General features: G+C 41.6%; 1 protein-coding gene and 2 long non-coding RNA genes across 4 annotated transcripts in view; 1 reads left to right on the top strand and 2 right to left on the bottom strand.

Annotated features, from left to right (window-relative positions):
• Nucleotides 1-1,264: 1,264 nt before the first annotated feature.
• On the bottom strand, nucleotides 1,265-5,202 carry LOC115293188. Its single transcript, XR_003909409.1, has 2 exons — nucleotides 5,078-5,202; nucleotides 1,265-1,395 (listed from the first exon to the last, which is right to left on the bottom strand). It is a non-coding gene; the product is annotated as an uncharacterized LOC115293188 (long non-coding RNA).
• Nucleotides 5,203-6,267: 1,065 nt separating this feature from the next.
• The window catches only part of MROH2B (maestro heat like repeat family member 2B), a 63,705-nt gene continuing 46,940 nt past the window's right edge, over nucleotides 6,268-23,032 (bottom strand). For both annotated transcript variants that reach the window (XM_029940954.1, XM_029940955.1), the window contains 14 exons: nucleotides 22,894-22,991; nucleotides 20,180-20,332; nucleotides 17,925-18,082; nucleotides 17,307-17,433; nucleotides 16,536-16,723; nucleotides 15,093-15,233; nucleotides 14,117-14,231; nucleotides 13,360-13,506; nucleotides 12,932-13,114; nucleotides 9,129-9,284; nucleotides 8,651-8,785; nucleotides 7,920-8,022; nucleotides 6,855-6,920; nucleotides 6,268-6,409 (listed from right to left, as the gene is read on the bottom strand). In XM_029940954.1, coding sequence (XP_029796814.1) covers nucleotides 6,303-6,409; nucleotides 6,855-6,920; nucleotides 7,920-8,022; nucleotides 8,651-8,785; nucleotides 9,129-9,284; nucleotides 12,932-13,114; nucleotides 13,360-13,506; nucleotides 14,117-14,231; nucleotides 15,093-15,233; nucleotides 16,536-16,723; nucleotides 17,307-17,433; nucleotides 17,925-18,082; nucleotides 20,180-20,332; nucleotides 22,894-22,991 — 1,877 coding nt within the window. In that variant the 3' untranslated portion in view covers nucleotides 6,268-6,302. The remainder of the gene's footprint in view (nucleotides 6,410-6,854; nucleotides 6,921-7,919; nucleotides 8,023-8,650; nucleotides 8,786-9,128; nucleotides 9,285-12,931; nucleotides 13,115-13,359; nucleotides 13,507-14,116; nucleotides 14,232-15,092; nucleotides 15,234-16,535; nucleotides 16,724-17,306; nucleotides 17,434-17,924; nucleotides 18,083-20,179; nucleotides 20,333-22,893; nucleotides 22,992-23,032) is intronic.
• Nucleotides 8,859-12,944, top strand: LOC115293187. Its single transcript, XR_003909408.1, has 3 exons — nucleotides 8,859-8,997; nucleotides 9,208-9,309; nucleotides 12,717-12,944. It is a non-coding gene; the product is annotated as an uncharacterized LOC115293187 (long non-coding RNA).

Genomic DNA, 23,032 nt, shown 5'->3' with positions numbered 1-23,032 from the left:
AATGAGTTGGTGTAATATAGAAGAGGAAGGTGATTGAGATCTCTGTCCACTAAATTACAACCTAAATTCCACTTGATCATGGTGTATGGTCCTTTAAATGCGGTTGACTTTGGTTTGGTAATGTTTTGTTGAAGATTTTCACATCTATGTTTATCAGGGAAATTGGTCTGTAGGTTTCACTTCTTGTGGCTTCCTTTCTGGATTTGGTATCAGGGTAATTCTGCCTTCATAAAATGAATTTTGAAATGCTCCCTTCTTTTCCCTATTTTTTGGGAGAGTTTGGAAGGATTGGTATTAATTCTTCTTTAAATGTTGGGTATAATTCACCATTGAAGCTGTCTGGTCCTTGACTTTTGTTTGTTGGCAGGTTTTTGATTACCACTTCAATATTCTTATTAGTAATTGGCCCTGTCATTTATTCTCATAATATTTCCTTAGTCCAAAAGCCTATCACTACTATCTCATTTACCAGTTTATCTACTATGTTAATCATATGTCAAAGTACTGCTTTTATCATTTTACTACCTGGATCAAGAACTTCCTTTGGCTACCCACTATCTTCCAGATACAGTGTAACTTGATTTATCATTCAACATTTGGCCTTCTGCTATTCAGCCATCTTTATTTCTTAATAAAACCTTTCTGTTAGAGTCAGATGGGGTTTTATTATATCTTTCGCAGAATGTTACAGGCTGGAAAATGGCCATGCTACAAGACTTGCCATAGGCCTATTTACCCTCATCCATCAGCCTGTGCAGAGCCTCTGAGGGTCAGATGTGGGGTAATTAATGATTTTCTTATGATTCCACTGGGATCAGGGTAAAGATAAACTCCTGCTGCACCTCTACTCTCTCTGAAAAATTAACCAAGTCCTTGTTAACCTATCCTACACGCTAATAAGCAATTCTTCAGGCTCTCCAGCTCCAAGATAGAGCTTCTTTTTGACCACTGTACATTTAGGAAGATGTTAGGGCATTGGCCAATTTAATCCTCAGGATTTACCTCTGAGGCTATTTGGGGGAAGTGATAGGTAATGTAGAGGATTTCTTATCTTGTGTTTTTTGGTGGCTCCCAAATTTAAAAAAGAAGCTATGAGTCACATATATTTATAAAATTGTGTTCTCCAAACTTATCTTGGTTTCAGGGTAACCACATAATTCAATAAATAAAATCCAGGACAGTTTGTCCAGAAGAAATACAAATAAGTAAGGATTTTTGTTTGGAAAATAAAATTTGACAAAATAAAAGTAAGAAGCAAATACCATTTCTCATGTCATGAATTGGCAATTTTATACACACACGCACACACACAGTTTTATAATGAGTCTCACTGTCTTTCCTTCAGGTTTTTCTTGACTCTGTCCATGTTTTCTATTGTCCTAGTTTTAGGGATACCTATAAAAAATGAGTAAGAAAGAGAAATTCCAAGAATTGGTAATTCCCAGAGTGCAGCCATATAAAATTGTTTGTCAGAAAGTTGTTCTCTGTCTGGGGCCTAGATGAATGCTCCTGATTAGCTCACAGGTTGCTACCATGTCCAACTGGCCGTGCATTCTCTAGTCACATACTTAGGTAATCTGAAGGATAATGGTGGGACTGGGGACTAAATCTGGTAATGATAAAACACTATTAGAAAATCTTTGTTATAGTCTCAGAGTATCTTGACAGTTCCAGAAGCAGTGCCTGGTCTTGTATTTTATCCTTTAAAACTAGGGTTGTGCAGGGACAATTCCAATTAAGCAATTCCCTGGCTTCTTTCCCTGGAAGCTTATTTCTTTCTTCCCATCTGTGATCTTTGTTCTCCTCTTTTCTGGTAAAACTGTTTTAGCAAGGTCAACCAAGCTAAATGTCCCTGATTTACCAGCAGAGGCCTGGCTCTCACTATTGGGTCAAAGGGCAGGGCACAGAATTGCAAAACAGTGATCCTGAGCCCTCTAAAGCAGTTCTAGTCCATGAAGCACTCTATCCTAAAGTAAACACTAGCTGAGAAATGATTAGATGTACAAATAATTGTAAGGCAAGCAAAAGGAGCGAGAAATCTGTTAATTTCTTCAATAGTACTTGAACATGCTTTTCCTCTGTAACTCTGTTTCCCTGAGACCACTCCACAAGTGTTTCTCCCTTAGGTGATATGCCTGTATCTGAACCGTAAAGATGAACCACAGAGGCCTATTGGAGGACTGGCAAGAGAGGCATCCAGGGGGCTAGTGGCAATTCTGAGAGGGAATAATAGTCGTTGGGAGGGATTAATAGAAACAATTGTCGGGGAGAGCAAAGAGATCTACATTTTCCTGCTACCCAGCCTGACTGTGGCATATCTGCAGGGACTGTGAGGCAGCTACAGCAGAAGCTCCAGGAGCTGGGCTGGGATCTTCTGAATGGAGGGGTCTCCTCATTTTCAGCCTCACCAGGAGGGCGGCAGCATTCATAGGACCAGGACCAGGGCCCCATGGAGGTGGTATAATCAGCTGGCTTTATATGTCAGTTGCTGAGTTTACATTAATATTTATGATTCTAATGATAAATTTGTTCATATTATTAATACTTATACTGTATAGGGTGCCTGGGTGGCTCAGTCATTAAGCATCTGACTTCGGCTCAGGTCATGATCTCATGGTGAGTTCAAGTCACCACTTCGGGTGAGCTCCAGCCCTGCTTCAGGTGAGCCCTGCTTCTCTCTCTTTCTCTGTCCCTCTCTGCCCCTCACTCACTTATGCCCTCTTTCTCTCCCTCTCCAAAAAATGAAAATAAAAATAAAAAACATTTATATTGTATAGGAAACATACTTAGCAATGATTCTCTTCTAGGTTTCTGAATGTTTTAATGCATTTCCTCCCCACAATAACACCTTGAAGTAGATATTATTACCCTAATTTTGCAGATGTGGAAATTGAAGTACAGAGAGGTTAAATATTTGCCCCCAGGTCACACAGCTTGTAAAGGGAGTGCTGGGATGTGAGAAAAAAAACATGTATTGGGAATTCTTGTCAAGAGAGGATCCTTCTAAGATTGAAGTTTAGACAGATAAAGTTTTGGTGGCAAAGTGTGTTTCATTGGCTGTTCCCCTAATTTCTTTTCTTTTCAGTTTGAAGTAGAGTGGACACACAAGGTTATATTAGTTTTGGGTGTACAGTATAGTGATTCAATCAGTCTATATGTTCTGCTACTCTTACCAAAAGCATAGCTGCCATTTGCCATCATGCAGCACGATTACAATACCACGTTCTACCTAATTTCTTTTTTCTTTTTGAAATTCAATGTACTTTATTTATTTTTTATTTTTTAAATAGTTTATTACCAAGTTGGTTTCCATATAACACCCAGTGCTCTTCCCCACAAGTGCCCCTCTCCATGACTATCACACCCCTTTCCCTTCTCCCTCTTCAGCCCTCAGTTTGTTTTCAGTATTCAAGATTCTCTCACGATTTGCCTCCCTCCCGCTCCCAAACTCTCTCCCCGCCTTTCCCCTTCCCATAGTCCCCTGTTAGGTTTCTCCTGTTAGATCTATGAGTGAAAACATATGGTATCTGTCCTTCTCTGGCTGACTTATTTCACTTAGCATGACTCCTTCAAGGTCCATCCACTTTGCTACAAATGGCCAGATTTCATTCTTTCTCATTGCCATGTAGTATTCCATTGTATATATATATACCACATCTTGATCCATTCATCTGTTGATGGACATTTAGGCTCTTTCCATGATTTGGCTATTGTTGAAAGTGTTGCTATGAACATTGGGGTATGTGTGCCCCTATACATCAGCACTTCTGTATCCCTTGGGTAGATCCCCAGCAGTGCTGTTGCTGGGTCACAGCGGAGTTCTATTGATAGTTTTTTGAGGAACTTCCACACTGTTCTCCAGAGAGGCTGTACCAGTTTACATTCATTCCCACCAACAGTGTAGGAGGGTGCCCATTTCTCTACCTAATTTCTATCAATCAGTGATGTGGAAGGCTCTTTGTTGGATGCTAGGAGGGATGGAGAATAGTGGTGGAAATATATAAATTTAGTATCAAAGTCCTGTGTCAGAGTGAATTTATACTCATGTTGAGAACATCCTATAATTCTGACATGGCTCAACTCAAATTCTGACTCTTTGCCTTATATTTCAAAACCATCTTGTACAATACTGTAGCTATAAGCTATGTATGGCCACATAAACTTAAAATTAAAAAATTAATTCCTCAGATAGACTGGCTGCATTTCGAAAGCTCAGTTGACACATGTGGCTAGTGGCTACCATATTAGTGTAGATATAGAACATTTCCAATGCTGCAGAAAGTTCCAGTGGACAGTGCTATTTTGAAAAGTCTTTTGACTTGAAATAACCTGCCAAAAGAGGTAGACTAAACTCATGTCTTTTATTTTCTTTTTCTTGCTCTGTTTCATATCTGTTATGCTTGGGAATAGCTTCTCACTCCATTAAGAATTTAATGAAAACCAGTACCCTGAAAATGCACCTACACAATTATATACAGAAATTTGCATACAACTTTGGTGGTATCACGGACTCTTTGTGTAATATTTACCCAGTGGAGCATAGACAATCACCCCAAAAGTTAGTGGCTTAAAACAACAAAGATGTACTATATAGTTTTGTGGTTCAGGAATTCAGGAGGAGTTCAGCCTAATGATTCTGGCTCAGGACTCTTATTATAGTAGGGTTACCAGACTTAGTAAATAAAAATACAAGATGCTCAGTTAAATTTTAATTTTAAATAAACAATAAATATTTTTTTCAGTGTAGGTGTGTCTCATGTAAACATTACTAAAACAATATTCATAGTTCACCTGAAATTCAAATTTAATCGGGCATTCTGTATTTTGCCTCATAATCCAGTCAATGTGTCAGCTGAGGTTGTAATTGTCTGAAGACCTTCAGACTGGGGCTCATGGATCTATTTCCAAGATTGCACATTAACATAGCTAGCAAGTTAGCTCTGGTGGCTTGCAGCGGGGATCAGTTCTTTGCCACTGGAACTCTTTTTTGGGCTGCTTGAGTACCCCCCCTCACATGGTAGCTGGCTTCCCCCAGAGTAAGTGATTCAAGAGAGTTTAATATCATTTAGAATCTCACCTGGGAAGTCACACTGTGATTTCTGAAATACTGTATTGATTACACAGGTCATCTAGTCATTGTGAGAGGCGACAATATGACTCTCAGAGGCAAGAATCTCTGGAGGTCATCTTGGAGGCTGGCTCCATCCTCTAGAATTTATACACAGGGTTCATAGCATATAAGTTCCAAAGAGTATAGAAGTTTTCTATTTTTCCCCCCTCATAGTTGTAGCCATAGTAGCTATAACAATGCCTTATAAATTTTAGGCACTCAATAAATATTTGGTCAATGAATGAATACGTGGACTCTGCCCTGAAATCTCTGACCTAAAAAATTCCTTTTTTCCCTAGAATGTCTTATAGGAACAAAAGATGATCCTCCAAAGAGGCTGAAAATGAAGAGATTAGAATATAGGTGATAGGAATTTGGAAAGGGGTGCTTCCATTTAATCATGTTGCTAACAAATAATCATGATGATGGTGGTGTTCAATGAGTACCAGCTTCTGTGTTAGAAACTTCTTGTTTTGTACATAATTTCCTGTATGTAACCTTTCACATAGGCTTTGTGAAAAAGAGTAAGGAGTTATGATTCAGATGCTGTCAAGAAGATTAACAGATGCATGAGCGCACGTACACGTACACACACACGCACAAATGCAGACATGCACACGCGCCACTAAAAGGAAGGAAAGTTCTGGGATAACAATAGAAAGAAAACCATGAAATTTAACACAACATTAGAACGGGTCTTTTGTAGAAAAGTACCTGGCATAGTCTCTACACAAAAATTACAACCTGAGAAAGGACACACAGGTTCAAGCTTATCATAACACGACTTTTTAGAAAGTGAATCATGTGGGTAGTAATTCAAAGCTGGCAGAGATAATACAGGGCAGGGCTATGTGTGGCAGTAACAGGGGCCCTTTTCTTAATGGCAGCAGAATTGTTTCAAGTTCTGTCATTTTTTGAGATCTTCTGGGACATAAGATTCCCAAGTTAGAGTGGTAACCTGTGTAAAGCTATATGACCATCCCTACTGAAATCACAGGTTATCCCTCAAGTGAATTTGTGGGATTTACATGGAAGGCAGCAGGGAGACCCTGGAGGGTAAGGAATATACCGCTACTTCAAGATCCCCATGCTGGGCACCATTTCTATCTTCAAGATGCTGCAAGTTTGTAGGTTGTGAGGATGAAGACAAGAGTCAGTTGTAGAAAAAGCCTAGCAGTTTATTTCTTGTGGTTTACAGAAGGATGGTTATCTCTTTACACCTCCTCAAAAGGGTCTGCAAGGCAGCTTCGGCTGCTCTCTGGACACTGATACAGGGGTCTTGCCGAAGTGCTTGGAGCCCTGACACAGAAAGAATAGCAAAGTTCAGTGAACGAGGAAAGCCAGGGTTCAAGCTCTGGCTCACAGTGAGGCTCCATGTTGAGGGTCAGCTCTATGCAGAGCCTGGGGCTTAGGCTTAAATTCCATGCCAACAGGCAGGATTTGGATCTGCAAGCTGAGAATCTATTTTAACACTGACATGGAGGAAGAGGAGATCCTGGCCTTGAGATCAGAACGTTTATAGACAATCAGAAACTAATGGTCTGTCGGGAGTGATGCCCACAAAACAGAGCCTGGGGTTGCTTTATACTCTGGAGAAATCCCAGGATCAAGGGGGCATCAGAGACAATAATGGGGCACTATGATTTTCTGTTTCTGGGTTCACGTGGAACTTGCTGCAGCATTAACTTCTCTTTCTCACAGATATTTAACAACAGGCTGTGCAGTAACTAGGCTTGGTACTCACGTGTGGTCAGTTGCTCTTTGTCTAATAACTGCATATACTGGTTGGTCAGATTGAGAACAATGGCATCTAAAATCAACAAGAGAAACAGGTACTAATTTCATTATGGCGAAAAGGCCATGAATAGCTGGTGAGGTTAGGCTCTGCTCCTGTTCAGAAGTTAGATGGTCTGGCTAGTGAATGAGCAAACTATATTACTCCCTTTGTGCCCCCAGAGTGATGCTGGGCTGATGTCTATTGGGTCTTAAGTGCCATGTGTGGAAGTGGTCCCTCAGCCAACGTGGATTTGGGAAAGATCACACAGTGTCCTCACAAGGAATGCCGGGTGTTGTCGGGATTTCTAACATGTGTCAGATATGATCCCTGTCTTCAGTATATCACATACACGATCCAATAAAGAATCCGTATGTTGTAACTCGGTCTTAAAGGTGGTCCATTCACGGTGGGATGGATTAGTTGGATTTGTGGTAAATTTTAGAATTTCATAATAAAAGGATCTTGAGGAATTAATTCACTTACTCTCCTCTTTTATTTTATAGATTAGATCAAGAGGCAACACGGAGAATTTAAGTGAATTATCCAGAATCACAGAGCAGAGCCAAGGTCTTCTGGCCTCCTGACCCACATACTTTCCACTTGTATCATGTTGCTGCTAAAACCCTCAGCTTCAACTGAGCTTAAAAGGTTTACCATGGCTTATGCTAAGAGACAACACAAAGGAAAACATTTAGGCAGTGGCAGCTGGCTCGGAGCAAAGACTTGGGCCAAAGAAGGAGTGATGACTTGGAACCAGAGGAAGCATGGAGGGCCTAGAAGGGAGGAAGGTCTAATAGGAGGAGAGGAGGTGTTGGGAAGTCAGAAATGTTACAAGTTTCCATTCAGAAAACAGAACAGGTTGGTTCCTTTGAGGCAAGATGTTCCAAGATGTAAGATGAATTCCTTTCTGGTATTTCTTTTTTGGTCATACCAGTCATACTTGGTGTTCATGCTGGAGTAGCTTTCAGTCAAAGCAAAAGTGGATGGGAAGGAGCAGACATCTCTGAGTAGGGAGTGCGGCTGTGCCCTCACCTGTGAGTTTGACGGCAGCACTCCGAATCATCTCCCAGTTGCTGCTGAAGAAGGTGAATGAGTGTGTGTGGAGGATCCACAGGATTTCCTGGTTTCTCTTTGCCTGAAAGAGATGTATATTACAAAGAGGACAACCCGAAGGTGACCCAGTGTTAAATTTGGCATCCTGTAAGTCCTACAAAGGGAAATCTAAAGACCAGTGAACACTCACAGAGCCATTAATTATTTTACTGGAAGATGTCTTTTGGCTATTTCAAACCTTAATTTAATCAGAAAAGTACTAAGGCTAAGGCACCTGGGTGGCTCAGTCAGTTCAGCATCCAACTCTTGATTTGTGCTCAGGTGGTGATCTCATGGTTCATAAGTTCGAGCCCTGCATCAGACTCCATGCTATCCAGGCAAAGTCTGCTGGGGATTCTCTCTCTCCTTCACTCTCTGTCCCTCCCATGGGCATGCTTTCTCTCTTTCTCTCAAAATGAATAAATAAAATTATTTATATAAAAAAAAAGAAAAGTCTTGGGGCTTAGGGGACTAATCAACAGATGGGGTTTCAGGAATCTTGAAGAACAGATCCCAGTCAGGACTTGGGAAAGAGCAGAGGGTAATGCGGCAGGACACCAAGAACCATTGTATCCCTCTAAGACAGTTCTGACTCTGGCCAGAGATCCTTGCTGTGTTGTTTGCCTGACTCTTGGCTGTGGCTTTGCAGGCAGCATTTATTGCATGCTCACCAGTTTCACACAGAGTTGCCGGTAGAAATCTCTGGCCCTTGGTAGGTCCTGACCATCCAGGAGATGATCTAACACCCCATAGAGTTCATGAAGGCCCAGAAAAGGGATGCAGACAACCAGGACATCACGGCAAGCCTAAGAAACAGAGTTGTTTGAGTCATAATCCAGAACATTGGATCCTGTTCTGGAAGGGTGGGGTGTTGCCTAGGGCTGGGAGAGTGGTAGTTTATGCCTGCAATGTGAGGGGCTTACAGTCTAGGCTGGCATCTTCCCAGATTCAAGGATGGAAGAGCAAACTCAGAGAGAGAGGGAAAGAAAGAACCCAGGGCTAGAGAAGATGCTCTCAGGTCTAGTTGGGAGTAGTGGTCTCAGATCTGGCTTTTGGTCCAGCTAGACCATTCCTCCTGACACTTCCTGGCCATGGGGCTGGGGGGTTGGGAGGGGAGGAGATGTGGGTGTCTGTGCAACTGCCACTTACCGTTCTAATCTTGGGATTGGGATCCCAGAGGTGGAGAAGGAATGAAATCATGCTCTTTTTTATTTCTTCCGCAAAAAAGATCTTCCACCTTCTTCCTGTTAGGGATGCCAGATTCTCAAATAGGAAGATGGCAGTCAGTCTCACATCATCCTGCTCCTGTGATGACAGATGCATGTCATGGGTGAGTCCCCCTCACAGACCATTCCCAGCCTGCATCTTCCCCCCACCCTGCAGGTTGTGACTGCAGCACTGGCTTGCTCCAGACACAGCCCCCATGTGCACCAAGAATGCTCTTCCTTTTCCAGCAGCTCTGCACTCACACTCCATGACTTTAAATGACCATGGGTCTAGGATTTAAGTGATACTCTAGAGCTAGAGATTTGGTTTCTCTCAGTTGAGAGGCTACTGGGGAAACATGACTGCAGGGATGGTGAACAGGCCCAGGATGGTTCCTGCTTATTGTGGATTTTATACAAATTAGTCTGACTGCATCACTAGCTTAGACTTACGGGGCTTCAAATCTAAATTGCCCAAAGCCCAAGAGTCTTTTCCAAGATCTCAAATACTTTCCAATGCTATGAAAGGCAACTCAGAAGTTGGACCCTTGGTCTCAGAGACAGAGAATAAACAAATAGTTTATTTACAGCCCTACCCTTACATATGAGAGGTTCTGAAACTTCCTGACTTATCATCTGGGATGGTTAGGTAATGATTTTAGGAACCAAAGGGTGAGGTGGTGGAGAAAGATGGTCTTGTATCATCCCAGAAACTTTGCTGATACCGTTCCCAATTCTAACAAACACTGATGGGTTTTCTGGAGGTCCTTCTTTCTTTTTTTTTCCTCCCAGATCCAGAAACTAGTTTAAAATACTCATATAAATGCAGAGGGATGAAGGGAAAAGTCGTTCTGAGTAGCAGAATATTATTTTGGGTTAGCAATAAACAAGGGCCAATGAAAAGCATCCCATGAATCTGGGGGGAAGAAGATAGAGCAGTATTAATTTTGATTGCAAGATGCAATGTATCAGAAGTGGGCACAGAAACAAAAATGTCAGAAAAAAGGAAGTTAATAAAAATCTTCCAGAAAAAAGAAAGACAGCTGGTTGGGACAAAGCCAGAAAAGTTAAATGAATACATGAGATGTTACTTCTATAATGGAAAAGGAAGTGGAAATTTAAATGTACTAGAAAAAAAAATTTTAAGTTTATTTATTCTGAGAGAGAGGGAGAGAGAGGGTGGGGGAGGCGCAGAGAGACAGAGGCAGACAGAGAATCCCAAGCAGGCTCTGCACTGACAGCTTGATTCTGGGTTCAAACTCACAAACTGTGAGATCATGACCTCAGCTGCTGACTGAGCCTCCCAGGTGCCCCTAAAGGTTTTATTTTTAAGTAATCTCCACACTTAATGTGGGCTTGAACTTATATCCTTGAGATCAAGAGTTGCATTCTCTCCTGACCATGCAAATATTCTCCATAGCCAGCTATGCTCCCTACAAGGACTCTTTTTAGAAAAAAGAAAACAAACCAATAACAAAATTACCTAGAAAGGTATTTACTTTTTTCAAAATCTTAAAAAAAATTTCCAAAATCAAATAATAGGACCTAATGATAGGTCAAGAAATGATCAACCAAATGGATGATGAAAAAGCAGAAAAGTATCAACAAGCCTGTTGGGGGTGCTGGGAAAGATACTAAAGTTTAGTGCCCTTGTTTTGAGTTGAGAGAATGAAGTCATAGAGAGTAAGGTGGCTGCTCAGGGACAGGGATGAGCGTGAGCAGGGACTGGAGTGTGGGATGGCAGCCATATTTTCTGTTCTGCCATTTCACTGAAGTGTCACCATGTTTTGAGGATTTCAAGAAAGTGCCTAAATATTGAAAGAAAGGGAGGGGGCAAGAAATTTGGAGATTATATGCTTAATATATAGATTAAAACTACAGGGGCAAGGTTTCATAAAGTATAGTTAAAGTTATTTGTGAGAAGAGAGCATTACTAGTGAGAAAAATAGCATGGCATAACTAAGACCTAAGTTTTATCAAACTTCACTTTCATACAAATATTATGGAACTAATACCTACTAAGGATGAGAAAATGCTAACCTAACAACCAGCAAGATGTTAGTTTTTTTCATTCTGCATAAGACACCACTCACAACTCATAGGTGATTATTGGAGGCTCAGATCCAAGAGAATTATCACCACTGGGCCAACAACAACCCGGGGAACCTAATAAACAGTTGGAGACACTGTAGGGGTGACTTCAGCTCTTTGTTGTTGAGGATTGTCATCAATGATCTGTGCAATGAAAAAAAAAAAGAACATCTTGGTTATTTTATAGAAGATACAGCTTTGAGTGGGAGCCAAGCAAGCAGTTTTGAGGGACAAGATGAGAATTAAAAGTAACATTGATAACATTGAAGAAAGTAGACGGAAACAAGCAGAAAGTTGCTTCCAAAGGAAGTGGAAAACTACAAAACCAGAGAATTATTGACTGTGGGTATATACTGAAGACTAAAATCCAGAAGTCTATACAGCTAATGGATTGTCAAAGTGGCAGGAGGAAAGGGCAAAAGTAAAAATAGAAAAAAAATTGGAGTGGATAAGTAAGAAAAAAAGCAGACCTGAGAGGTGATTTTCTTGAGGTTGTATTCAATACTTTGCAGGCCACGTCTAGAGATACAACACAGCCACTGGCTTGTAAAATATTTAAGAGGCTGAAAAATTAGGTTTATGATGAATAATGAAGGAAATGAAGACTTTTCAGTCTGGAGACTCGAAGGTAGAAAGGTAATTTAATCAAGCCTTAATGTTTAAGAGGAGGAAACCAGCAGTTTTCCATCTCCTCTGACAACAAACATGAGGAAACAGGTTTCGATCACAAAAATAGATTTAAGTTGGAGGTGAAATAGATTTTTCCACTGATGATGGTGAATAAACCAAAAATAAATAATAACATCTGGTTTTCTGGAAAGTATAAAGGAAAATGAACTTCCTCCGTTCTAGGGTCACCAACTGATCGTTTTTGAAATTTATTTCTAGGCTATTTACTATATTGGGGGTTGGCAAGCTCTTTCTGTAGAGGGCCAGACAGTAACTAATGTAGACTTTGGGGGCCATATGGTTTCTGTAACAGCTAATCAACTCTGCAGATGAAGTGTGAAAGTAACCATGGATGATATGTAACCGGTGGGCATGGCTGTGTTCTGAATAAAACCTAATTTATGAAAAGATGCTCTGTGTGGGATTTGGCCCACCAGCTATAGTTTGTACTGACTCCTGACAACTTCCTCGATGAAGTGAACCACACAAGCACTTTGAACCTTAGAATCTTGGATGTGGAAAAGAGTGTTGGAGATGACAAGGTCTTTACGGAGCCCTTGTTTTATGTTGAGTTCTGCAGTAATTTTGGGGAATGAGGCAGGACAGAGAGGAAAGCTATGAAAGGGAATATACATGAGTGTATTGCCCTTACAGGCAAGAGGAGCTCAATCCTTCTGATGGGTGAGGAAGCTGGGAAGTTTATCTGCAAACTTTTGTTTCTTATTGTTTTTTCCCCCTGTTTATTCTTATTTGTCTGGCCCATCCTGCTCAGAGCAATCCTGATTCCTAGGCCAGAGAGTACCCTCAGCCTAAGAGAGATGCAAGAAGCCAGCAGCCTGTACAAGAACGGAACACATGACCACTGTGCAGGTGACCACAGGGGAAGGCCAAGGAAGATGGATGGGACACCGACATTGCTGGCTACCAGCACTCCCTGAATCTCTTTCTGTTCCCTGGGAGGGAAGATTCCTGAATGGGCTCACTTACATCTTCAAAGAAGGTTCTTGTCTGCAGTACTATTTCTTTGAAGTAGAAGCTCACATCCTGGTCTGTGAGGAGCTCCAGGATCTTGTTTAGAGCCTTCAAGCTTTCACAGACAACTTCAGTGCGGGCCAGGTGATACAGGCCTCTGATGACAGATTCCAGTATTATCTGCTTATGCTTCTTCACCTATTTGGAAGTAAGGTCTCTTAATCTTGAAAATTGTTCTATGTGTATCTAGAATAGGGCAGGAGACTCCCAAAAAGGAAACTGGAATTCTGTAAGGGTTACATATACTTCAACTCAAGAGACACCCCTGTAGCAATTTCTTTTGGATTTTTACTTAATTGCTATGCAACTATGAGGGGTGGGTTAGTAAATAATTATTGTAAACTCTGCTTAAGTGTCCAGGCACTCATCCTAACTGCCTTTACCTTGTGAGGGGCTCCAGAAGCTGCATTACCAAGCCCTCGGATGGCCATTTGCCTCAAAGTGGTGTTGGCGTCCCAGGCACTCTGATCCATCAGGATCAGCACTTCTCGTAGATTCCCATGCTTCCAAATGATTGGCTCCTTCATGAGCTGAAAACAACCACTTCACCACTTTAGTTAAGGGAGTGGCCTCTTTTCAGGAGAATGATATGTGCATCATAACTACAATTAAAGAGTAGCACCCAACTGCTCTTGGAGGAAGCCATCAGGTGAATCAGCAAGTCTGGCAGAAAGTAATCTCTCTATGTGAGCAGCCCACAGGCCAACGTTACATGGTGATGAGAACCACAATATCTAGTTAAGAAGAGGTTTCTATTCTAAATGAAAAAATGGGAAACCATGAGTTACCAACAATGTTCCTTCTCTGGATTGGGACAACCTTCATGCCAGGGTGTGAGGGGGCAATAATATACTTGGTTACTTTCTTGTTTTGTCCCTGTCATAGTTACTTCTCTGTCCTGGGAGGTTGGTTCCTGCAGACTGGAGTGAAGGAAGAGGTTGGGGGTGGGTTCTTTTTCCTCTCTCATTCCCTTCTCATGACCATATTTCTGTCAGCAGCTACATCTCTCCAATATCAAAGCTCCCCTTAAGGGCCCTCTTCTGTGGTTCCAGCCCTCACTGAACTCCTAACCCTGAGAGAAACCCCCCCCAAAGGGACCCAGAGAGCCTGTTGAGCAATGATAGGACTGTTCTCTCTTGCCTCAGAGAAGAAAGCTGTGCCAGTTATCCGGTAGTTCTCCGAGGAGGAGGTGAGAGATGAGAACAGATGCTCCATGATGTCCAGTATGACTCCATGTTGCCACGGCACTATGCTCCTAGAAAATGCAAGGCTTCAATTGTAGCAGAGATTTTTTTCTTTCTAAATAATGGAGGAGGTTTTACTCCATTTCTCTCTCAGGGACATAAATAATCTAAAAAAGGAATGTTCAATGAAAGAGCACTAAATCTTAAACTTTAAAATAGGCTAACCACAGCACTTTCAACAATAACCAAACCATGGACAGAGCCTAAATGTCCATCAACTGATGAGTGGACCAAGAAGATGTGGTTTATATATACATGGCAATGAGAAAGAATGAAATCTGGCCATTTATAGCAACATGGATGGAACTCGAAGGTGTTATGCTAAGTGAAATAAGTCAGGCAGAGAAGGGCAGATACCATATGTTTTTACTTATAAGTGGAATAGAAGAAACTTAATAGAGGACCATGGGGGAGGAGAAAGGGAAAAAATAGTTGGGGAGAGGGAGGGAGGCAAACCATGAGAGACTCTTGAGTACTGAGAACAAACTGAGGGCTGATGGAGGAGGGGGAGAGGGGTAGGGGGGTATTGGACATGGAGGAGGGCACTTGTTGGGATGAACGCTAGGTGTTATATGGAAAGCAACTTGACAATACACTATATAAAAAAATAAAATAGGCTAACCAGGTGCCCAATTTAGGTGCAGTTTTCCTGCAACTATTCATTGCGTTACTCTGTTTGAAGAGAATGGTAGGATTTGGACTCTTACCACCATCTCTCTCCACCTCCCTTTGCTCCTTCTTCCCTATTTTTGCTTCTGGACTACAAATCCTTGGTAAGTCCATTGCTTCTAGTAAAGTTGCCTGCATTGCAGTTTTTACTCTTTAAAACTTTTTTCTCTTTCGTATCCAGTTCTTGAATGTCTGCACATTACCTGGCCAGTGCACATACTCCTACATGGTGGGTTCCGGGGCTGCTGAGAAGGGTCCATAAGTTGTCACCCTCATCAGACTCTTTGGCAAGGCCTTCTTTCATTGCTTGGTCTTGCACACACTTCAGAGTTGTGGTTGAGAGCCTGAAGGAGACAGTGGGCATCACAAAAGTAAGTCAATCCCATACAGGGAGTTATGAATCCCAAGTTCACTCTTTTTGTTCCCCACAAGGCTCCTTCAGTCCTGGATTCACAGATGTTGAGCAAGGGAAAAAACCAGACAGCCTGATCTTGCACTTTAGTTTTGGGGTCAGAGGGGATACTGGGGTGATTTGGACCAGTAAATAATGCCACAAAATCTTGTCAACCTCTCATGAGAAAATAAGGACCTAAGGATGGAAAGTTCAGTGATTCTGTAACAGCTCTTCAGAAGCAGGATGTGTGTTGCAATGTATAGTGTGTCATGACAGTTGGCCAGACAGTGGTGGTGGTGTAGTTGTTATTACCAGTGTGTACACGTGAACATGCATGGATTTAGGAATGACTCTCTATACTGTTGTCATTTTGTTAACATTGTGTTATTGGAACTACATGTGTTGGGCCTAACTGTTGTTTAAAATGTCTTTACAAAGGTGGATTTGAGGGGTGCCTGGGTGGCTCAGATGGTGAAGCATCCGACTTCGGCTCAGGTCATGAACTTGTGGTCTGTGAGTTCAAGCCCCGTGTTGGGCTCTGTGCTGACAGCTCAGAGCCTGGAGCCTGCTTCAGATTCTGTGTCTCCCTCTCTCTCTGCCCCTCCCCACTCACACTCTGTGTCTCTTTGTCTCTCAAAATGAATAAACATTAAAAAAAAAGATTTAAAAAAACTAAGGTGGATTTGGCATTGGAATGAAAAGTTAGACAAAAGAGCAGAGAAACAAAGCATTGTGATGTAGGATCAAAATCTGCACCTAATAATTCTCAAAGAGCTCTTTAAATAAGTATATAATAAAAATTTTAAAGTATAAAAAAGCATTGATTCATGACTTAGTCGGGATTCTTTCTTTTTCAATAGTGCACAAAATAATTTTGCTTCCTTCAATTGGTGATATCTTAAATTTAATAAAATATGGTATTTATTTGTATTCTTCTTCTTTCCTTGGTGGCCTTGACTATCGCCGAATTCCAGCTTTCCTTGAAGGGTCTCACTGAGAGAAAACAAATGGAGCAGAGCAGGCTCTCTATGGAAGCAAAGAGAGCTGCTATTCATTGCTAAGTGACCATTCTGGGCAACTGCACTGGGTACTTCTCAGGAGGAAGAGCAACAGGGCTCAAGAGCAGTGGAGCCTCATTTCCTCATGGGGAATTGAGGCCACCACGGAAGGCGTAGGCCTTGACTTACAGAGCCCCTCCTCTAGAGTCTGGGGTCCGGACAGCTCTGGAAGGCCCTGTAGCCTGGCCATTTACCTGCAGGGGTCTGGGGTCTGCTGCCGTTCTCCCTGTGGCATCACCCGCCGCCTGTGGCTCAAGCCGGAAGTGGGCATTTTCTGGCCCAGTGTGCAGCTGACCAACTTCAGGAGAAGAGTGAACAGCTCTGGGTACAGGCTTGTGACAGGGGTGCCTGCTGATACCACTTCATACAGAGCACAGGCCACCTGAGGGGAGAAAGCACTTTGTGGTCAAGCAGGCTCCTTTCCTCCAAGGACATCTCCCTGGCTTGAACTTCAAGTTGTTTTCTCCCCAAAGGATTGCTTTCCAAGTTGACCACACTCATGGTTAAAACCAAACGAAACCAAACCAAACCAAACACACACACAAAAGCCGGAAAAGAAGAGGGTGTGTTTGGAAACTTCTCAACTCTTATTGTGTTTCTCTCAGGACTGTCATATTCAGCAACTCCAAACTCTAGGGGGCACCAGTCAGGTAAAACGAAATCTTTTCCAGCATTGAGGTCTTTCAAAGGGGTGTTTTGGATATCTTTAGACTAATTTGTGAAATACAGACCCACAGATTGTCTATGGGATGATGAGAAATTTACTTCTAAAAGGGATCAGCCACAGACAAAATTGCTGCCATATTTGTCCAAATAACTCCAATTAACTGGAGTTAATAACTCCAATTAAAATCAGGGTATAAGAGGGGAAGAAGCGTAATTCATGCTACATCACCAAGTTCCAGGAGGGGACAGACCACAGGGTGGGACACAGTGCAGGGTATGTGATGGGTTGTCCAACTCACTGAAATCGCCTCCAGCCCAGCTATGTCATCTTCTAATTCATTCTCAAGTTTGTCTGTTAAGACTCTCAAGAGCTTACCACTGGAGGCTGTGTTCTCGGCCAGAGCCTTCCACAATGTCTTTGTGTCCCTAGGGTGGCAAGCCAGGAAGCTGATAAGAAACAACCCTTTGGAATATAAGGTTTTTCATCTGTTTCCCTCTAACACCACTTTATGACTAATCAAAATTTCAAAGGACAGATGGAGATGCTAACATTCCTGGAGATGATAAGGATGTCTTACTTAATAGCCCAGCATTCCAGACTTGGGTTACTAAGGTTTGTTAATGTCCTTTAAGGCAGAAACCTCTCACATAGCTGAAATTCAAGGCAACCAGAAAGAGGAGAAATCCTCATTTTCTAAATCTCACTTATTCCTATGGTGCATTTTAAATCTAATCATATTATGAGGCTATGTATGTTGGAAAAATGTTATTTATGATTCAAACAATATTTTTGAACTTATTATTTGGGTGAGATGTTATCAGTCTTGCTTTTTACTATCTTTTTCTCAAACCACAAATTCCTCCTCAATGCAGATTAGCCTTTCCTGGGAGAAGAGACAAGCTCAGTTAGAATCTACCTGTCAAAGGGCAGAGGCTTCTGTAAAATGTTAGCAACAACTGCATCCATGTGAAAGCTGGCTATCTGAGAGATGGCCTCCAGCATAAACTGAAAGCTTTCCTCCTTTTGTCTGAGGACTGGCATGTGATGGTAAATCATGTTCAAGATCTCCAACAGCTAAAAAGAAAAAAGCCCAAATCAAACATTAAGTCGCCATTTTCCCTCTACTATATGGCTTAGGACACATATAGTCAACATATTAATCATGGGTAGTTGATGACTTATACAATAATGTTAAAAACAATAGTTAATTCTATGCATGGCCTATTTCTTACTCAGGAGGATTGTAGCTATATTGGGTATTTATTCCTAAATCAATATAGCAAATATTTAGTGAAAGGCTGCGTTATGCCAAGTGTTGTGCTAAGCATTGTGGGGAATTTACCAAAGAGGAATACAATGTAGCCCTTTCTCAAAAGGAATGAGTGTTCTCATAAAGAATACCAGCCATATGCCCAAAGGTCTGTGCACAAAGCAGTATAGAGGAAATGGTACACAAGAGGTTCACAGGAGAGGGGAACCCAGAAGTAACTGAGGTCACTTTGGAGGGACATCTGATGTGGGTCTTGAAGGATATATAGAAATTTCAAAAGGCAAGGTGGGGATGGTGGGGAAAGTCATCCTCATCCCAAAGAAGAATATAGATAAAGATGTAAAATAAAAAAGCATGATAATAGATAAAGCACAAAAGATTTATGTTACTACAATGGTGGATACATGCGATTATACATTTGTCAACACCAACAGTGAACCTTAAGGGAAACTGTGGACTTTGAGGGATGAGGCTGTATTGATGCAGGTTCATCGATTGCAAAAAATGCACCACTATGTTGTAGGATGTTGATGGTGAGGAGGATGCGTGTGTGTGGGGAGAGGAGGTATATAGCTCTTGGCCCAATTTTGCTGTGAACCTAAAACTTCTCTAAAAATATCTATATAAAAACCAGCATGAGAGCATGGGCCCCAAGCAAATATGGCAAACATTTCTGTAACAAGAGAATGGTCCAGTTTGGTACACAGAGAAAATGAGGGTGATAAGAGAAGATAACATGACAGAAAATATGAAGCCAGATCCTAGAGAACACTGAAGGTGACCCTTCCAAAGTTGGATGTTAATCTGTGGGCAGCAGGAAATGATATTCTACATTTGGATTTTTGACATGGAGAAGGCATAGCTGTCTGCAGGTAGCATTGCTTCTAGTAGATATTTTTCTTGTTTACTTGGATAGACATTTATAGGTTAAACATGATATTTACACTGAATTATAATCCTTAAACATAAACATCTGGCAAATATGATGATCACAGAGTCCCATTTCAATGATGTTAAGGGAGGGTTTATGTCCCTATTACTCCCTTTTAATGCCAAGCACACAAGTACAGTAACATTCCAAATTTATGAAACTTTGATTTTTCCCATGCCCAGTTTAATGCCTGCCACATAGTACACCCTCAGTAAATGTTTTTTTTTTAACTGATTGGAGAGTTATTAGCACAGAAATCATTTCTAAAGGTCATACTTTCAAGGATTCTTTAATTTAGGGTGGTTGACTCTGGGATATGGGAACCATAGATTCTTTCACCTATAAGAGGGGCCTTCTTTGAGTTAAAGATTTCAGTCCTCCTTATTAATCTTTGAATTGCTTGAATTTTGCTTCTAACTTCAAGGGAGAGGCTAGAGCATACCCATTTGGAGCTCTTAACCAAGCTTCCTGAACTCAAATCCTCTTCACTCTGCCTAACTCTCCAGCCGGGAGCAAGGACTGAGGACTTTCCCTCAATCAGTTCTCCAGTGACACCTTCCTCACCAGAAAACAAACCCCAAGGTGTGTGGAAAAGAAGTCTGAAGAGAGGCAGTGGGATCAGAAACTCTACTAGTCCTCAGTGGCCAACATAAAGGTGATCCACACCGTCACCCTCTTCCTTACAGATGTAACAGTCCAGTTTTCCAGAATCCAAATGCGCTTGGCTCAGAGCTGCTGTCTTTGGCCAAAGGGTGACTAGGGAAGATTTTTTGTTCACAGACTAGAGAGGCAATTGAGGCAGCCTGAGACAACATGAGCCTGGTTGTTATTACACACATTGGGTCTCTGGTGAGGCCTCCTGAGGCTATGCATGGTCTTGCCTGTTGCCCACAAACTGGGAAGTGGCAATCAACTTGACATTTAGGAAATGTTAGAATTCTGCTTGATGGACAACTGGCTGTCAGTTCACCTGTTCTTCCAAAGCAGCTCCCTGCTCCTTCAGGGCAGTGACCATCCATATGCCACAGGCCTTTGTACAGTTGGGGTTAAGAGTCTCCAGACCATCCAGACTTTCCTCCAGGAACGTTAGAATTTCTTCATTTGGGATGAGTTTACTGACAATCTGAGAAGGCACCCAGAAAGCTTCATGTTATTAAACACCTCACTTCATACAACATTCTGCTACTGATCGTTTTAAGATATTGGAAACCATTGGAATTTCCAAATAGCACATGACTGGGCCATAAAAACTACAGAAAAATACTAAAACAGACAGACAATACCCTACAACCTCTAGGCAAATTTCCCTGCAGTTGCCCTTTTATCATTTTATATTTATTGAATCCCAAGCCTACAGTGGCAATTTCTTCTCCAAACTTATACTTCACAAGGAAAAATAATGTATAAAGTTTGTATAACAACTTATATGATATAAATTACTTCAGCATACATTTCATATGTCACAGAAATATGTCTTGAGTCTGACAAAGAATACTAAGACTTGAGAATTTAGGAAAATCTATCACCAGGTATTAAGTGCCATGCTCAGTAACAGATGCCTCACAGTTTCCATGAAAGTATAACTATTATGAGCCCCTTTACTCTTTCGTGTTTCAAAATTAAGAGTAGTCAACAAAAGTTCTAGAAAATAAAAACTTAGCAATTTTGGTCTCTAAGTACAAGAACTATACAGAATGGGTGATAGCAAGCAGGGTGTGAGTACGTGTGTGCATGTGTGCGTGAACACATGCACACGTGCGAGTCCTAATGAAAAGGCAGGCAGGCAGATGAAAATTTAGCAGATTGAATGAATTCCAGGAACATTGTCTGGGGCTTTACCCAAGCAAGATGGTCGTGATTATGAGTCTGTAGGTATGAAAACATTACTATTGACAACTGACTTCCCTCTGCATTAAGTGACCTGATGATTGATATTTAATAGAAATGTCTTGAAAGGAAATGAATCCCTTTTCATCTATAGTTACATGTTTCAACCAGTTTCTGAGTCATTTTTGTTCCAAGATCAAGGGACTAGACTTCTGCGTCTGTTCTATGTAACACCAAATACCTGCTTGGGCTCCAAGCTCAATGGTTGTCTGTTTTTTTTTTTTTTTTTTTTTTTTTTCTCATATTGGGATGGATGATGGTTAAGCAATAAAGGGAGGAGGGGAACTCATGTTTTTGAGCACCTATCATGAATCACTTCCTTAGGCATTTGACCTATGTCCCCTCCACGCCCCTCTACTGGCTTCTCTCCCTTATTCTGGCCACTTTCTTGCTGTTTTGTCTGCTGTCACCTTCATCCAAGCCACCTTCTTGTAGTTTCTTCCAAACTGACCTCATTAATTTCACTCCTGCTGGCCTGTATTGTAGTCTGAACACAGCAGCCAGATGACCTTCCAAATTAGAAGTCTGATCATGTTCCCCCTTGCAGGAGCACACTTAGCTCATAAGGAGCTTGTGAAAATTAGGAGAAGACACACTCTCCTCAAGACAGTTCACTTCTCTCTGTAAGTATATGATCATAATGACTGATTTTCTTGGACCCTTTACTGTCATCTGTGGATAACTACTTATGTATTTTAATACATAAAAATCTACAATGTTTACATTAGGAATAATGTTTTCTCACATGAAGAGGCCCTTGTGCATTTCATATCTGGCACAATTGGACACAGTGGCCCCAACTTATGCTCAAATCCCTCTGCTGGCTTTTATTTTCAATTGGAGCATCTGGGTGGCTCAGTCAGTTAAGCATGTGACTCCTGGTTTCGGCTTAGGTCATGATCTCAAAGTTCATGAGTTTGAGCCCCACATCTGCACTTTCAGTGCAGGGCTTGCTTGAGTTTCTCTGTCTTCTTCTGTTTTTGCTCCTTCCTGACTCTGGCTGTCTCTCTCTCTCTCAAAATAAATAAACAAACTTAAAAAAAATAGTCAAAGTCTTTAACAAGACGTGGAAAGCAATTGGATTATTCCTGAGCTCTCCCTTTGATCTCACTACCCCTTCTTTCTCTACCTCAGGGCCTCTGTACTTGTTTTCCCTCCTCTGCCTGGAATGTTCTTTTCCCTCTGTCTCCATGGTCTCCCCTTCACAGTGACCTTTTCTAAGAAATCACCCCTCCCGTACTCTCTATTCCCTTACTTGACAATATTTTTTTCAATGATCACTACCTGATGTATTTATTTGGCTGACTCTGTCTACTAGAATGCAAGGTCATCCAGGGCAGCCATTTTGTCTTTTTCTATTCTTAGAGCCTCGAGCAAAGTCTGGCATATGAGAGGTGCATAGGACACAGTAGGTGAGTGAATAAATGATTAAATTCATTGACCAATCTGCAGAACAACTCTCAGAGGTAGGTTATACATTTCTTTTTAAGATACAGAGAATGGGTTTTAAGTAGTGCACACAGAATCTGTTCAATAGACTCCAAAGCCCTTCTTCCCTCTACTCTACCCCCTGCTTCCCTTAACCCTGAAGAATCTTGGTTCACAAGATTTCCCAGAGAATTAAATGATAAGTAGCAGGTGTTGACTGGGTACAAGAACCCAGGGTTAATTCTTGATAACTTAAAAGAATGGCTGGACTCCTGCTCCCCTTGGTGGTGGGGCATACGCTGCTTACTCATTTGCAAATCAACCCAGAACCATCTTTAAACCCCTTGACCAGTCTTCCATATCTATTACCTTTGCTAGTTTAGAAGAAATCTTGATCTGGACCTGCACATCATCACATTGCAGCCCTTCCTGCAAATCCTGCAGTCTTTCCACCTCCAGGCAAATGCCTAAAATCCACAAGGGGGGATATGCAAGAGTTCAAAGACCT

This window comes from Suricata suricatta, chromosome 6 (assembly GCF_006229205.1).
Source record: "Suricata suricatta isolate VVHF042 chromosome 6, meerkat_22Aug2017_6uvM2_HiC, whole genome shotgun sequence".
NCBI classification, from domain to species: domain Eukaryota; kingdom Metazoa; phylum Chordata; class Mammalia; order Carnivora; family Herpestidae; genus Suricata; species Suricata suricatta.
Note: the sequence above shows the minus strand (reverse complement) of the source record. Positions and strands in the feature narration are given on the sequence as shown.